This window comes from Pteronotus mesoamericanus, unplaced genomic scaffold, assembly GCF_021234165.1.
Source record: "Pteronotus mesoamericanus isolate MK-2021 breed Mesoamerican mustached bat unplaced genomic scaffold, CSHL_Meso_final contig_246, whole genome shotgun sequence".
Classification (NCBI taxonomy): Eukaryota; Metazoa; Chordata; class Mammalia; order Chiroptera; family Mormoopidae; genus Pteronotus; species Pteronotus mesoamericanus.
Genome location: NW_026555104.1, coordinates 2992779 through 3010809, shown reverse-complemented (window position 1 = coordinate 3010809; position 18031 = coordinate 2992779). Strand labels below are relative to the sequence as shown.

Genomic DNA, 18031 nt, shown 5'->3' with positions numbered 1-18031 from the left:
TAATAAGTACAACTTAATTACCTCAACTCCCCAAAATCTGGGGAATAGATGTCAGATATAAGACTTTATATATGCAAAATATATAAACATACCTAAATATCTAAGTGACTATTAAATTTAAACTAAAAGAGTATGCTGATCCAGGAATAATGTTTCCCCGTTAAGTCTGGGAAAGTTCCAAAACCAGAGAACCAGTCTTCGATAAAAAGGAAATCTTTAGCTTTTGAATTAATTTTTTCCTTCTACTACTCTGTGAACATACCTGCTATATCTCAATTACCTTTTAAGCAAGGTTTTCAGATTCATTCTTTGACAAACTGACTTGAAAACCATTGTAAACAAACACATGACTCTTTTAAAACATTATCCCATAATTCACTTTTGATTTTCATTCTTGCCCACCAGACTGGGAGATCCCAGGGGGAGAGGTGGAGGAAGAATAGAAGGAGAAAGGGAAGAAAAACTGATTCATTTAAGAATTTAAATTATTTAACCTTTTTTATTACTTGACCTACCGTTAAGACAATCTATAACAAAAAGAATAGAGTATATTAGCACACACAGTACAATCAGACTAGTAACCAGGAAACAATACAAAATGGTCCTTTGGCCATCTATACTTTCTAGAGCAACAAATCTGAGAAATTCACTTAGCAAGCTCAGAAATGATGACTTCTAAAGTCCTTATTATCAACTAAGACAAATTATGCCAATCGTGATATCTCACATATACTCAGATTGCACAAAGATAAAGCTTTAAATGTGATAATTTTTAAATTTAGCCTTAAAATTTCTTAGATTAAAAACTACAAAAGGGAGTAAACAGCAAGCCCAAATGACCTAAGAGCAAAACTCATTTAGGAAGCATTCTATGTATCTAAATATACATGAACATGATTATGTACATATATGAAACCGCAATTTATGGCATTCTAAATAACTCACTTAAGTACAGTTTTGGCATTTAAACAAAGATCAAATCAAGCTTTATGCTAATAGGAACATAATTTTTATTTTTAGTTTTTTAAATATAAAAAGGTACCTAAACACAAAGTATAGATCAGAAAATCGTCATTTAATATAGATTATTTTGAAACATAAAAAAATTTGTAATAAGGTGGCTTTCTCTCCCACACTGAATTGTAAATAAAACCTCTTTCCCAGATTTATACTCCAAACATAGTAGTAACACCCTAAAAAACTGTTCCAATCTATGAAAAAAATCTACCATGGCCAATTTAAATAACCTGGGAAAGGGTAGGAGAGGGGGTTAGTAATCAGAGCAGTAGCATACAAATGGAAAAATGCTTGCAAGTCACTCCCAACTAGAACCCTACATTACATATAAATCACAATGAAAATAAAAGTGCCTACATTACGGAACTGTGATATTTTGTTTAAAAAAATAACATAATAAAAATAAACTGTTGGGTATCATTGGTGCACATGGAATAATGTAACACATAAGGTTGATAAGGCTGGAAAATACTGAAATACAGTTAAGACTCAAAACAGAAGCTTATTTTAAAAAAACAAAAAGCCTGCCAGAGAAATAAATGCTAGATAGGAAAGCAGAACTTTTCAGCAGAGTAGCCTTTTAGACCAATTTGAAACAATACAGACACACCCTACCCTACCCCCCACTCACCATAATTTCTAGCTGATGCAGAAAAGGGGGGGGAAATGTCAAACCAAAATAAAAAACTCCTCCCCAAATCTCTTGCCCCAATGAATTTAGTGGGGCAAAGTTCCCAACAATGAACTCTGTCTACCTGGCATTTCTCCCTTTAGCAACCTCCATTTTTTCAGACATTTGTTCCATATATTCTATCCCCAGCAAATCCAATCTCCTGGAATCAGTGCTTAATGAGTATAGGAGATTATCCTGGAGTCAACGGAAAGATGTACACTAACCAAAAGCTCCAAGTTAACAACCAAGAGTGTAGACCTCAAATTCTTATTCTCAATTCCGCATCTGATGATCAATATTTGGCACTAGCTGGATAAATAAAGGTCTAATCAAAATTTGTGAGCTGAGGAAGATGTAGTTAAATCATAATCAATATTTGCAGGTTATGATTCAGTTTCAAACTCAAAAGGCAGGTATAAGATAGCCACCCCTAAATGTATTTCAGAACTGGGGAGGAAACAAGATATAACCAATGCCAGGCAAATTAGCTTGACAAACAAAAATTTTGGTTAAAAAGAAAATAAAAGTAACATCATATCCATCTGATAATAAGCAAAAATGGGCACTTTTCCACCCTTAATCTAGTTTATATACAGGCAGATATCCTTCTAAGATTCTTCTATATCCATTTTTCCTAATCCTTAGAGCTTAATGAGAAATCTTTTATTCTATAAAGAAATACGGCATATATGGCCACAGTGTAAAATATATTTATGATAACTGGAAAATTACATCACTTAAAAAAAAGTCTTGCACTGTTACATCTTTACTCCATGGTTAATTCATTTGGTGCAGGGATCTGCCCTCACCAAATGGCACTGCACGCACTGCCCAGGCTGAATACTAACACTGCACAGAGAGAAGCAGTAACAGTAAAGTCTCCGTAGAACTCTCTATTTATTTAACTGTGTCTGAGCATTCAGTTAATGCTCCAAATTAAAAACGGTGCAAGAAAAGCAACTTTTAATATAAACAGACAAGAAGCTGCGATGCCAGTGGCCACATGGCGCTGCGAATAGGGAAAATAAAGCAAGTCTGCGAGAGTAAAGCACGGACGAGGGAGAGGAGAAAAGGGAGGCACAGGTGGCAGATTTCAGACAGACAGTGACACGAAACTGTTGTACTGCTGGATGTTTCGTTTGAGGATGTCTGAGCACGGGCCAAGAACACGTTCAAATCTAGGTCGGTCCAGCTTAACACATTTCAAAGGGCCACGAGCCACGACTGTGGCTGCACGGGGACGATTCATCAGCAGCGCTATTTCACCTGGGGAAGGAGAACGACAGGCGTCAGAGGGGGCTGACTTCTATGGGGGACACTTTCTGAGAGGCACACTTCTGAGAAAGAGAAAACAAATACGTGTTTCTCTTAATAATTTAGTATAAGCCACATCATATCTGCACTTAAAAAAACCAACTGATAGATGACAATCAACAACTTTAATTATTAACTGAGTAAAGGTCAAAATCTCACACTAGTTCTCTAAAAGGCAAAAAAGATTGCAATCAAAAAATGAAATTCAAGAGAAGACAAATTATGGGACTACAATATCACACTGAAAGGTGACTTAAAGAAACTATGTATGTATTCTGAGGAAATCTACATACCAAAATAATCAGAAGGCCCCAATCTTCCCACTTCAACAAACTCTTCATTTTCTGACCTACGTTGCAGCACAGCCGCTGACCCCTATAATAAAATCACCAAAAAGCAAAACATATCCTTTCAAATCCAGGGTGGCATTTTAATATAGTATGCAATTTGGCTACTTTGCGGGGGAGGGGGGGGATGGATTCCACAGTTATTTCACATCTCCTATGCTCATATGATAAAAGCTGACTGATGAGAGTAACTGCATGAACTTAATTCCTATTCACCCAGCAGCCCCTGCCAGGGGGGCGCCATGTCAAGCTAAGGTATTTGGGTGCCTGTACTTGAAGGGTCCAGACTTGAACACTAGAGGAGGCGGGGGTTCAAGCTTGCTACCTGTTTTTATGGGTAAATTTCATAGTGATAACTCACCAATCCACTTAAGAGTCTGCAGTGGCTTTGGCACTATGACAACAGAGTGGAGTCTTAACGACAGAAACTCTAAGGCTCAGAGGCCTCAACTGCTTACCAGCTGGCCCTTTACAGAAAGAGTCCTTTGTTTCCCCCCACCCTACCCCCAGGTTAAATAAAATCAATTAGCATCTACTCAGCCACATTCACAGAAAATGCACTTTCTGGATCTACTTGTCAGTCCAGAGTATCTGCTATACATTTCCATGGATTGTGAAGATATAAAACATAGTAAGTTTTAAAATTTAAATCCTTGCCTTTGAGCTTTTATTGCCAAATAGCCCAAACACATGTTTTTAACAAAGATGGGACATAATCATTATAGTTTGTTATGCTACAACTTGCTTAGCTTGCATGGGGAAGATTAATTTCAGTAGGTCAGATTCTGGCTATTGCTCTGTGAATAGCCCCTTCCAGAATTCTGACTCAAACTCATTTAAAATGTGTTGGTCTGACACATTTTAAACCAAACAGCAGCATTTCAAAGTGAAAGATAATTTTTAAATAAAACTGTCAGACATTCTTTAGAAATCTAAGGGTGTCCATCAGAATTAACCCCCCTTTTCTCTCTCACTGCGCACAACTTCTTAAAGTATCAAATGCAGAATTCTTTTACCTCTAAAATAATGAAGAACTCATCCCCTGGCTCTCCCTGCACCACAATCTTTTGCCCATCTTCAAACTGGACTGGTTCCAATGCATCAGCTACTGTGAGACGTTCCCACTTGTCCAGAGACTCTGAAAAGCAAGAATCCAAAAAATCTCTCCACATTATTTGGTATTGGTAAAAATGGCAAAACAGAAAATATAGACAATCAACCATATACCATATGCATTCATTACTCTAGTAGTGTCTCAGATGAAATATGGCCCCTGTCTTCAATTACCTCTAGTCTCAGCAAGATCGTCCTATTACTTACAGATAACCCTAGACCCTGACTTCAGCAGCCGCAGTGGCCAGGTTAATTTATACTAACTGCACCCAATGGTAAAGGAATACAAAAATGTAATCACTAAATATTCCCAGACTGCCTTCAATGCAAATTCAACTTGCAATTACAGAACCCAAAAGTAATAGTATCACCATCAATATTATTTCAGAGGTCCACAGAAATAATTTATCTAGTTAAATCTTCAGTTGAATTAATTTGTCAAACCAACAAGAACTAAAAAATAGTTTGGCCTTTGGGAAGAAAAGTTAACACCCCAGACACTATGCAAATGTAACCATTTCAGAGAAAGTACAAGTAAGGTGGGGGGATCAATTCACTGTTCACAAAACAGTGGCAGAAGACATTCTACCTCATAAAAATAACCACTTCTCCCCTCAATGAAAAACCGGTTCTAACAATCCATAGACTATCTCCAAAATTTCAACAGAACTTACAGCATTTTTTTCAGAGAAAGCCAGCAAACACCACCTAATCTTTCTACACAGGGGAAATGCATTCTTGGAAATACTTTCCTTAACCAATAAACTCAAAAATGGAGCAAGAGAGACAGAAGCCACAGGAGAAACCTTTAGGACGACACCTTTAGCTTTTCTGTCTCTCCAGGAGGAATGAGTAGCATAAAAGTCCAGAAAGCTTTTCCCAAGTCCAATCATTTCTAATCGAGAGGTTTGTCATATACTAGCATATTAAAAACACTTTAAAATTACTTCTAACTTAATCAAACTTTTAACCCTATATTCCATGTTTTACATTACTATTAGTGAAAAGAGAATTTACATCTAGTGAAGTTTTTATGGAGTACAATATAATCTGCTTAAGTACTGCTAATACTTCAACTCAATAATTCTCCATGCAATCTTCCAAAACTCACCTAAAATAGACACTTTACTAAGAAATTCCTCATACATCTTCCGCTTTCTCAGAGTGCTTCCCTATTAAAAAAAAAAGTTACAAACATCATGAGTCAAAAAAATGTGTAATTATCAAATAATTCTGTGGAATAATAAGTTTCAAATAAATTAAAAGAGAAATTATAGCTTGTTGCTGCTGCTTCTTGAAACATTATTCTTCTTCTTCATGGTGAAGATGGTAAGCCTCTCTGTTAGCTCAATAAAAAGCTCTCAGCAACTTACTCCTAAAAGGGACACCAAGTACATGGCCAAAGATAGTTCCTCATACCACCAATTAATGAAGTACCAAAAAAAAAAAAAAAAAAAAAAAATCAGTTCTCAAAAAGAAAAGAAAAGAATATATGTGACTATAGCTGAATATATTTCCAGTTCAGGGCCCTTCCCTGTAACCCCAATCCTTCACAAAGTTAAAAAAAAAAAAATCGCTACAACATATAAGCACCCCCTCAAAAGTCCCACAACCCCAAACTTAACTAAGTTGTCTCATCTGCAAATCATGTTAAGTGTATCTGGCAGAAAAAAGGGAACACAGAGTCCCCTATTAATATAAAATCCTTACACAATAAATTACCATGGCAATTCATATACTTATAAATACTGATACACATATATATCCATCCCCCAAATACAGAAAATTTTCAAAATACATCTAACTGCATATTGTCAAATATCCAGAGAGCCACCATACAAATTTAAAAAACCATTCAAGATGACTAATGCCAGCAGCTGGGACTTAAATATCCACAGCTACTCTATAAATTTGTTGCAAGGTCTCAAAAAGTCTTGACTGTATCAGCAGAATATTCCAATGGTTTTATTATTTTCTTTATTCCTTTAGGAAAAGGAAAGGTAGCATTTGCATTACACTGATAACCCACTTTCAGTTTAGGGATGCTGATTACTTCTGAAAGGCCTTAAATAACTTCATGCCCTTAGAAGCAGCACTTATCAGACTGTGATCAGCAAATGGAGAGTTCCAGACGTGAGCTGACCATTATGTATATGTATACACCACATTTGTCTTCCACACTATTCCTGGCCCAAATTTTGTTCTAAAAGATCACTGTCTCAAATGATACAATGAATAATGCTAAATTGAGCTTACGTAAAGCATTCAATCGATAAAATATTCTCATTTTACTTTGGTGATATTACTCAATTTAAATATTAATGGCAGAGACAGGTAGTCTAAATCACACTCCAAAAACCATGGTCTTACCATAAGGATTCTTCTATAGCTGTCTCGGTCAATACCCCACAATTTCACATTTGTCTTAGCTTTGACAGTGGCTGCTCTCGGTGTTCCATAAATCAAAGCAAGTTCTCCAAAGCTCCCTCCTTCCCCAACACTGGTTGCCCATTCATTGTTGACGTAGACCTAAAATGCAAATGATGAACTGTTTTTTTCTTACATGCATAACACCTAAGTATTAAAAACCCACAGATCTTTTTCAGGGGTCAGAACCTTGAACTTTGTTTGAGAATAGAATATACTACGTTTTCAGTACGAAGCAGAGCAAAAATACTTCTGACAAGTTAAATAAGTTCAGAGGGTCTGTGATTTACCTGATTTAATCATCTAATAAGAAAAAGTTATTCTGTACTGACGGATCAGGACAAGAAGGTGAACCAAGCACTATAAAAACCATATACATTTACAGAGCACTGTGCTGGGCATTGTGTTAATTAATAAGCATATTACTAGCATAAGGTACTGAATTTTCTAATAATCCTATGAGAACAAGGCCATTAGCATCCCCATTTCATTTGTAAACAAAACTTAAGAAAATGAAAAAAATTGTACCAAGAGCCCTTCAGAAACTCTTAGAAGCAATAAATACCAATACACTGATTTTTAAGATTACCAACATATTTTTGCTACTATTAAATCTTACATCCATCTCTCCTTGATCAATCACATAGAAGTTATCCCCTTCATCACCTAAAGGAGGGGAGAGTAAAAAAGTTAGAAGCATTTTACAAACTGAAGAAACACAAAAGAAAAAAAAACCACAAAAGAAACTATCAAATTAATATAAAATAAATAATTTCTTTTATAGTGGTGCTATGAGAGAAAGAATATGTCATACATTAACACAATCTTTCAGGAAAAAAACTCCAGCAATTTATTTTTAAAATCATAAAACTGATCAAAGTTTCAGTCACCTCATGATGAAAAAACACCTCTAAAAAATAACTTAAAAGCAGCCATATATGTGTACAAAAATATTAACTGCTTATCATCTGTAACAACAAGAACCAACCCAACTAATTAAGTAACAAAATATCAGATTGTCACAAATGGGACAATAATATGGATTATAAAGACCCATGAAAATATCAAGAGTATATAACAAAGGCAAAAAGGGGGGCGGAGGGAGATGCAAAATATTAGATCCACATTAGCATATGTAGGCAAAAAGGTTAAGAATCACTAGAGGGTACAAAACCTCATAAATAGAAGAGCTACATGATGAAGGAAATAGAGTTTTGCTTATTTCTGATTTTATTTTACTTTATAAGTGGTTAATAATGATATAAAGAATATATAAGATATGATTCTAAAATTCCATTCAACATTCAAATAAAAATGCAGGAATTTCCTTTAACAGTTACTATAAACAAAAATTGTATCTGGCAGGGAAGTATTAGTCCCTTAGGGAAAGTATGTGTTTTAGCTCAGACGATTTTAATTTTAAATACAGAAAAATTCCATAGTGTAACACAAGGAAACTGGTAGACTGAGAGAGGAAAACAAGCTTCCATTTAAAAATCCTACTGTCCTGTCTCCTCTCCCAGAATAACACTGCAAGCCATAAACGCAGCAGCCTTACCTTGCTGAATAACAGTCTCTCCAGCAATAAAGGAAACTGGAAACATGGCATCAAAAATATCACTGCAAGGGAGAGAAGGCCTCCTGTTACATTTCATGTACCTCTTCTACTGACTTCAAACATTACCCTTAAAATTTAAGCCCCTAGATTTTCAGCTGGGATTGTCATCAGGTGAGTTATGAGCCTTAAAATGTGCAACAATAATGAAACCTGTGTGGGACCACAGCTATACAGGAAAACAGTGTAACAAAGAGCCTGTACCTACCTTCTCTCATTATCATCAAGGTGTGAAAACAGCACGTTCTTTTCAATGGCCTTGGCTAAAGCAGCCATTGTCTTATAATCTTTTGGTATAACCTAGGAAAGAAGGTCAAATGACAACTGCATAAACTAAAAACATTTCATGCTTGCAACCTGCATGTCAATATAAGGAAAAGCTACATTATGATATTTAAATGACTGCTTTGAGTTAAGTATTTTCAACGTAACACACATGTACTATTTTTGATCCAACAAAGTACTCAACAAATACTGACTAATTAATCCCCTTGCCTACAGCCAGACCTGTAGGCTGGTATTTAAAGGATGGTATTTGGCTCCCAGTCTACAACTAAAGAAACAAACCAAAAACACCCTGACCAAGGTCATTATTCTAAGACAAAACTGAACATTTATGATAGCCATTTTTTAAACTGTGATGAGGTCCTATTAGTTCTATAAGCCTCTTGCCAGGACAATTCTCTTCCCCCTTCAAGCTAATAGCATGACTCAAAATGGCAGGCAGGTTCTAAAGAAGAACCAATTAGGATGAAGCTTATAGGATAAAAGGTTGAAAAGCCACAACATGAATTACAGGATATAAAAAAATTGAAACCATGATTCAAGAGAAAAAGGAGAACTGACTCCTTCTACTGCAAAACAGTATCATGGAAAAGAAAAAAAAAAAATCCCAAAATGCAATTATTCACTGTTTTACAATTATTCTTAGTTATTTTCCCTGGTGGCATGTTATTACAGAAACCTGTTCCTCAGTACCCAAGAACCACACAGGCCAGCATACAATCTATCCTGTTTATGTTTTACTATTCAAAACCATGTATGCATTCATCAAAAGAAACTAGAGGACTGCCATGTGGATCCCAAAAACACCGCCCCAAATGTTTAGACACCAAAATTACCTTTCTAACATATGACGCAGCATCCTCCTCTGTATAGACTTCAGCGCTGATAGCACCTCGTCGCCTCCGGCCTTTCACCACTGGATTGGGTGGAGGAGGGGAGATCTCATCCTCCCTTGAGTCCCCACGAGTACTCGCTTTCTGCAAGTTCTGAATCTGTTTGGCCTCCTCCTGAAAAAATTACGGATTTACAAAATGACATCTTTCAGGATGTGAAATTGGTATTCTCATATTTCAATGGTAAGTCACTTCAAATCTCTTCTTCTTACCAATGTGCAGTTAAGGGGAAAAGTCAATTCCAAATGGGAAAAAATGGAATAGAGTTTGCAAAGAAGTATTCTGAAAGGACTGTTTCTCAGATGGTAATAGGTGCTACACTTATTAATGAACAAAAGACTTTAGTACAAGGATACATAACATGCAAGTAAAAAATTAGATACTCATTACAACATTGACAACAAGGATCTGTAATACACACAACAGTAATAAACTGCAGAACAAAATCCTAGGGAATTAGTTTTTTTGTATGCTGCTTCAGACAGCATGAGACCCTACTCCCCCGCCACTGCCCCCCACCCCCAGCAAAATGTACTCCAGCATAGCAAAGTGATCAACAGTACCTAGATTACCGGGTTACTTCATTCATTTGATAAGCATTCTCTAGATATACCAAATCTACGTTAGGCAAGGGAAATATAAAAACCAATAGGGGAGAATACTGAGGCCATGGAATTCATTTGTAGTTGGAGTCTCAGAAAAAAACAAATAATGAAATGATGTGGCAGTAACCAAGAATTTAAATTAGATCAGGTATAACAATACTTCTCCCAACAGGGTTACAAAAATTCTATATTATTATCAATGTTTATACGTGGAGTTAAATTTTTAAAAATGTCTGCTTGCTTTTAAAAACTTCTTGTTCAACTAATTCATATGAAAACTGAGATGAACTATTTAACATTCTTATTTATCATATCTGGAGCCTTAAAAAGGAATTCCTCAGGTCTGCAGCAAAGAATGAGTTTATTATGCCTAATGATGAAAAAACAAGAACGTGTTATCCTCTACTTTCTCATTTGACTCATTTGCCAGTATTTTTCCAAGCCATCTTTCAAATTCAAAGAGAACTTCCTAGCATTTACTGATTATTTCAGAAAACTTTTTTGATAAAAATGAAATTAAGGTGATGCCTGTTTTTTTCTCTTGCATAGTACTCAGCCCTGACTTTGGCATCAAGATGAAAAAAAAGAAAAAAAAAAAAAGATGAATAAAAGAACTACATATACACAGCAAAAGAAAGTCCAGAACAATAACCAACAAGGTATTAATAGTGTTAATTTCTATTAGCAGAATCATGACTGATTATTTTTTTCTTTTTTAGAAGGATGGCACTTGCTTTATTTTTTTCATTTCTCTGGATTTTCTCATTTTTAAGAAAACGCATAATAGGAAACACATACAGCAAAAATAGATTTAAAATATCTGTATATTTGATTATAAATGCATTTACTTCTTGACCAAATAATCCAATCATTCTACTTCTAGAAATTTATTCTAAGATATCCACATATGTGAAATGACATATATACAAAGTTACTCACTATATCATTGTTTTTAGTAATACAATAAAACACTGGAAACAACCAAAATGTTCATTAATGGAATGATTTGAAACAAATTATAGTGTATCTATGCAATGCTTTTCCAAATATGAATGTCTGTAAACACCCATACGCCTATGGACCAGTAGCTGCATTCAAGGAAAACAACACACAGACAAATTTTTATTGTTACACCCTTTTGTACCTGCAGAATTTTGAACCATGTGCGAATATGTAACCCATTTCTTAAAAATTCATCTTAGAAAACTCACTTGATTTTCATTCTTGTAATTGCAATAACCAGTAAGGTTTTCCTATTTCATATTAACACGGAACTGCAAATTCAAGTCTCCCCAGAGTTTCATTTATAAGAATATAAATGAAAACACCAATTCTACCCCCTAAATTTGTCATTGGAATTTCACAAAAATTTAACTAATTTCACAAATAGCATTCCATTAGAAACTGTATTCTATCTGATTGAATTTTTAAGATAATTCTGAAGTACCAAAAGCGTTTTGATTTTAACAGTGTTTCATGGATTCTCATCTTTAACAGCAATCAGATATAACATAATCGTGATGACTCAGAGCCATTATCAAGATCGATTTCTAATTATGTATTATGACACATTTTTATATCCTCCTTTTTGCTGCTGTCATTCTGTCAGTCTCTTCCCTCTTCATTGTTTCATACATTAAAACGACACTCCCAAACCTCCCTCCCCATTATGCTCTACTGTTTTATGTTCAGATTCTGTCCCAACCACTTACTGCTTTCACAATTATTTGTTCCCTCCCTGCCCTTACCAGTCCATTCTTCTCTGTAGGTAAAGTTGCCACCCCACAGACTTGGGGCTTGACTTTAAGACTTGCTCTAACCATGCAATGTTAAGTGGGCATGCCATACCATGTCCACGTGTATGGTCTGGCTGCGCCCCCCTCTGCCCTGAGAACAGCATGCCCTAACAGCGGCTGCTCCTTCAACTCTGCCCCAGAACAGGACATGTGGAGTCAAGGCAAGATGTGCTGAGCCCAGAAGAGCTGCATATGACTGAGACGTAAGGAAGGTCTTTTGTAGTAAGCCACTGAAATCCTAGGGTTCCGTGCTGCTGCAACAAAAACTTCACACTGTATGATCATAGCCAAGTTACCTCATCATTCTTAGTTTTATCTGCTACCTCTGTAAAATGGGAATAATCACCTACCTCACACATTTGGGAGTATGAATATGTATGTATGTTAAGTGCTTCACATACTGCCTGGCACACAGGAAACACTCACTGGTTATAGCTATTAAAATTCCTCTCATCACTCAGATAGGCATGGTTCTAATAAATATATGCATAAAAGGGAACTCAAATTCCAGGTTATGGTCTGAGGTAAAACACAAAAGCTTTCAGTGTACCATCTGTGAGAGTTTTTGGTACAGAGTAGTTGACACCAGAAACATGACCCTGGTTAACACAGGGAAGGAGAATATGACACAAGAATATGACTGTATTTTCAGACATATAAACCTAACACCTAGTGTACAGAACTGACTTGTTGAAAAACTGAAAATCTAGTTACCTAAAGTCCTAGCTAAAGAAATATATGCAAGTGTGCAAAGACCCTTGCATTACAGGAAATGTCTGTTAAGCTGTGTCCTTTATTAAGAGATAAAGAAGCCAACACACATTTAAATCTGAAACTCCCATCTGCAGAGAAACTAATAATTTCTTGCCTTCCCCCCTTGATAGTGCTTAATCAGTGTTATGATAAGTACAGGCTTTGAAACCACCATCACACATTCAACACTCCCTATAAAAAGACACATAATGTCTCACCAACTTCATCCCCTCATTTGATGGTGTCTACTGATGTCCAAAGAGAAGAGGGATCACCTTACAGTGACCCATTTCAGAACCAGATCTCCAGGAACGCACTTTATCTCAAAACAAAAAAGCCCACAGCAGCCTGGCTTTGAAGTGTTAACACTATTTAGACATTGCTTAAAAAAATAGAAAGCTATACTTTCCACTACAATTCCAAGACAGTAAGGCTACATTCATAGGAACGGGTTGTTTGTTGTTATAGTTATTCTTCATTATTCTGATGATGGTAGTAAACACTAATTTTAACAAACAACTTTTCAAGGAAACAGGAGAAAATGCCTGACCACCCAAACATTTAAAAAATTTTAGTATAAACAGATTCTTCTACTAGTAAATTAAGCCAATTAACTGTCCAAGTCAATGGGAGACATTATAAATATTTCCAATACACAATTAGATAATGATCATATACCTAAGCAATGACCCTTATGAACCTATCAAAATTTCAACATGCATAAGAAAACCTGTAAATTTATCTCACAAATTTACAGAAGCAAATCAAACAAACTACTTAAATCATGTAGCTATCCAGACTTTATCATTCATCATTTCTTGAGGGAACTAATTAAAGTACTGTCCTTCATGAAAAATTATCACTTTCCTTAGAAAAACATATATATATACTTTGGTCACACTTATATACACATAGAGAGGATGAAAAACAAAGAATAAAAACTGGTTCAACTTTTTTTAAAGAGGAAACCAGCCCTGACCAAAACTGTAAATAAAGTACAATTTTGACAACCATCAACCTTAATCTCTGCTCTACATACAGTCAATTCATCCGAGAGATATTCTACAAAAAAATGGACTTTACTAACTCAGAAGTTCTGCTACATCAGTCACAAGCTGGACTCAAATGTTTCATTACCTTGGCTTTTAAAAGTGGGATAAGGCTTATTAAGTTTACTTATGAGAAGAAAAATACATTAACTGCTTTCAAGTACTTTAGAATTTCTCATTCCATAAAACTGCTGTACTATTTCTCATTAACTGTATCTAGTCCATTATTTTATTCAGCCAGTTTTATATAGTAATTAAAACGCAAGTTTGGAAACCCTGTTTGCCAATTAAACTTAGCATACAGATCTGTTTTCTGATAAAAATTACAAATGCCTTAGCTGAATTTCTTTTTTGAAATTCCATTTTAGACTTCTTATTTGGCCAGAATTCCTTTCCTTCCAAAAGACACAAGTTATTGACATTCTATAGCATTACATTTAACAATGGTCAGGGTCATCCCATTATCTCTCCACATTTATTTTTACCTTCTCCAGCCTCTCGAAGTATTCCCTGAGGAATGCCATGGGTCTCTCCGGCCGAGCAGTGCACAACTGCACAATGGAATCCTTCAGCAGGGCCTGAATGTTGTGCTTCTGCACGTAGAGCTCGCATTCCCGAAGGCTGCGCTCCTCCTCAGTGGCTGCAGAGCTGCCAGAAGCCATGGTTCTCGTTCTCTACAAGGAAAAAGATATACATGTGCTTGTGTAAACTATTTATAAAGAGCAAATGCCAATCTGGCCTTTAACTTAACAAATTCACTAGGACTGATTCACAAGGTTTGTTTTTTTTTTTTCTCCCTAAGATTTTTTTTTTAAGGGAGGTGGGGGCTAGGGAATAAGAAGATATGTAGAGAAACAGCATTCTTCTAAAGAAGTGTTTCATTCAGTTCCTGCTGCAGGATCTAGGCTCTGCAGACAGCAACAGTAAAAGGCAATAACCTCAGCTCCAGGGAGGAAGTATGAGCCACTATCCCCTGCAGAGGCGGGCTGCTGAGGAGTCGGGCCCTTAAGAGAATTTCATTCAGTTCTCCCCCTGCCAAAAAAAAAAAAAATTATAATGACGTGGGAAGTGTGTAAACGGTAAACAGGACAGAGAATTACAAGGGCACACAAGCGGGCTCTAAGTGAAAGCAAGTAAAGCACAATAAAGAACATCTGACATTCCCTATACGAAACTCCCATCCCAAGGGACTGTCCTAATATCACCCAGCAAACCACTGGGGCAAAGGATATGATCAACCAACTACTAGCGTAATCAAAAAATTTAAAGCATAAAAGGAACCCCAGATGAGTTTTCAAAGCAATCTTTTATTTCAGAATCTTTTACCAGATCCCAGCCCTAAATGATAACACACTTAATCCACTGGTAAGAGGAAAAATCCTTAATAGAAAAATATATTTATCTTATGAAGTAAACTATAAAAGATTTGGACAGGAAAATGTCAAAATGTTTTCTTAATCTGGACAGGAAAATATTAAAATACATTAAGTTTTAAACTCACACAGAGTCAGTAGATACACTGCACTTCATGAATTTTAGAGGATTCAAACTACCTTAATGTGAAGTAAAATAGTTATAATAATGGGTGGCTAGCCTTACCTTGTAATTAAAAGCTTAGAAATTTAACAACAGAATCATAAACTATTTTCCTTCTAACTCCTAATTACTAAACAAGTAGCATTAGAAGATAAAAGCGAGGTCCACAACTAAAATCAATACTAAGCAGGTTTTTCCAAATATAATGCACACAAAACTACTGAAATGAAACTGTACATGTAAAAGCATGAAGAAATAACAGAAAAAAGGGCTAAGGGGCTACACTTGTACTCACGTTGTTCTGGCAACTTTCACAGGGTCAATAAAGAGCAGGTTAATTAACAGACGGTGAAAAAGTATGCAGCTCACTGACAACACATTCAAGGCTACAGGGGAAGAACCATTATGCTACTTCAGAAATAAACACTTTAAAAAAAAGATCATTTACCTGAGGATGGACTTACACAATACCAGACAGGTTTTCAGGTCAATCATATGAACTGAGACTATCCTTCAGTAGCATTTTATGCATTTCTAATAACACTGAAGGCCAACAAGAGCAATGATATATATCAGATCTTTTATGCTTCAAAACACTGAGACATTTTTCAGGATATATCAATACATGTATTCAACTGGCCAGAGAAATAATTCAAAGATTAACGACAATGGGGTCTAAGGGATGAAACTGCTTTTTGTTTGAAATAAAGTATTGTATTAAAAAGACCAAAAAGCAGACACTACAGTCACCATGTGAACCCCTGAATTCCGAATTTCGTGACCTTAATAATTATCGAATATACTTAGACTGACCCTGTATTTGTACTTAGTCTGAAAAGCTCAACCATTTAGCTTCTCCCTCCAAAAATTATTTAATACTTTAAAATCTCCACTTGTCTCTACACCTAAGAAAACAATTATTTTGTTTGGAAATTCAGCTGTGATAAACTACAGTTTCAAAAGGTTTACATGCTAGGAAATATTTAAAACACTTAGACCCTTGCTGATTCAGGCTGCACCCCCTCGGACCAGCCAGGATCACTTCCCTGGAGTCGCCTGGATAAAGTGTTAGCTTTCTTTCCTCTGCTGAAAAGACCAACCCTTTGGGACTCTCTCAAGTAGTTAAGCCGTTTGGCATCACACCTGCACTGAGCTGCAGGGGTTAACAGGTACCGCGCATTTTCGAGAGGAAGGACGGGAGAGTGCCCTTCAGTTCACTTAGGCCACAGTCATGGCCACAAAATGAAGAAGAGAGACAGAACCTTCATCCTACCCTAGTTGTAATGCCACCGTGGTGGCGAGGAGGCCTTGGGGGGGGGGGGGGGGGATCGGGAAAGGGAGGGAGATAAAAGCGAGGGGAGAAATTTAGGAGCCAGGCTAAAATCGTTGGGGGGTGGGGGGGGCGTGGGAAGGGAGGTAGGGGAAGCCCGGAAAGGAGGAAAAGCGATTTCTAGAGAAGACAAGGAGACAGTAGAGAGGAAAACAAGAACTGCCGGGTCTCAAGATCAGCCAGAAACGCCAAAGGAAGCCATGGCCAAAGCCGGTAAAATTCGAGCTGTTGTCCTTCAGGAAATGAGGGAAGGCGAATGAAGAGCCCAGGCGCGCAGGGCGGAGGCGGCGGGGGCGCGTTGGCAGCGGAGGGCCGGTGAAGGCCGCGAAGGGCCGGGGGCCTGAGCAACGCAAAGTGGGGGGAGCGCGCGGACGGGGAGTAGGAGGTGGGGGGGCGGGGCGGCCGGGAAGCCCGGCACCATAGCGGCCGTTCTAGCTGCCTGGGGACCTCGGAGGTGCACAATCAGGGTCGGAGGCGCGGCCCCGGACGTGAGGCCTGCGGGTGGCGCTGGCCGAGGAGGGGCAAGGGGGTGCGGCCGTCCCCCTGCAGGTCGCTCCCCGTGACGCCATCTTGGATCTGTCCAGCGCCCCCAAACGGGCGGCGGGGCGGCGAAGCTCGCCGCACCGAGGCCCCTAGTCGACAGCACTTACCTGGGGATGGGAGGCGGCGGGCACGGGACTGCGGGTGCGAACCTGCGGCTTACTGAGCTCTCTCAGCGTTTCCCTCCCAGCCCGGATCTACTCTGCGATAGCGGCTCCGCGGCGGCTCCACCGGAAACGACCCGGCAACAGCCAATCACCGCTCGGCTGCTGACGTCAATGCGCCTCGCTCTGGCCAGAGCCGTCGCCTTGACAACCTTAAAGGCGTAGCGGCCCCAGTTTCTCCCCCGCCCCTCCTGGAAGGACCCCCGCCCCATCTCACCCTCGAATCCTGCTCTTTCTGCTCCTCTCCATCTTACCTTCTCCCTTCTCTGCAGCCCTTTACTCACTCCCGTCTCTTCTCCTTTCCCCACTCTTTCTAGCTTGGCTCTTCCCTCCTGTTCACCTGTCCCTCCTTACCTGCTCCTCTCTGGATGCCTGAGGTCCTCTTCAGTCTTCCTTCTTCTCTTCACTCCCTCTCCGCGCGGATTTCAGGAGCTCCCTTCTCTCCTCCTCTCCTTTCTTCTCTCACTCTCCTGACTCCCTCAACGCCTCTGCCTTTTCTCCCTCCCACCCCCACCTTCTCCCCGCCCCTGCCCACGTGGGGCGTCTCGGATGACAGGTGGGCAACTCCGCCCCG

General features: G+C 38.1%; 1 protein-coding gene across 2 annotated transcripts; it reads right to left on the bottom strand.

Moving 5' to 3' along the window:
* Window positions 1-986: 986 nt before the first annotated feature.
* PRKAR1A (protein kinase cAMP-dependent type I regulatory subunit alpha) lies at window positions 987-17957 on the bottom strand. Of its 2 annotated transcripts, none has more exons than XM_054573084.1 (11): window positions 17812-17957; window positions 14373-14561; window positions 9628-9798; window positions 8715-8806; window positions 8450-8511; window positions 7511-7557; window positions 6835-6993; window positions 5576-5636; window positions 4368-4489; window positions 3298-3379; window positions 987-2956 (listed from the first exon to the last, which is right to left on the bottom strand). In XM_054573084.1, the coding sequence occupies exons 2-11, from the start codon at window positions 14547-14549 to the stop codon at window positions 2784-2786; spliced, it is 1146 nt and encodes a 381-aa protein (XP_054429059.1). In that variant the 5' UTR covers window positions 14550-14561; window positions 17812-17957; the 3' UTR covers window positions 987-2783. The 2 variants fall into 2 exon arrangements, with proteins under 2 accessions (XP_054429059.1, XP_054429060.1); XM_054573085.1 differs by lacking the exon at window positions 17812-17957 and adding an exon at window positions 17404-17551.
* Window positions 17958-18031: the final 74 nt, after the last annotated feature.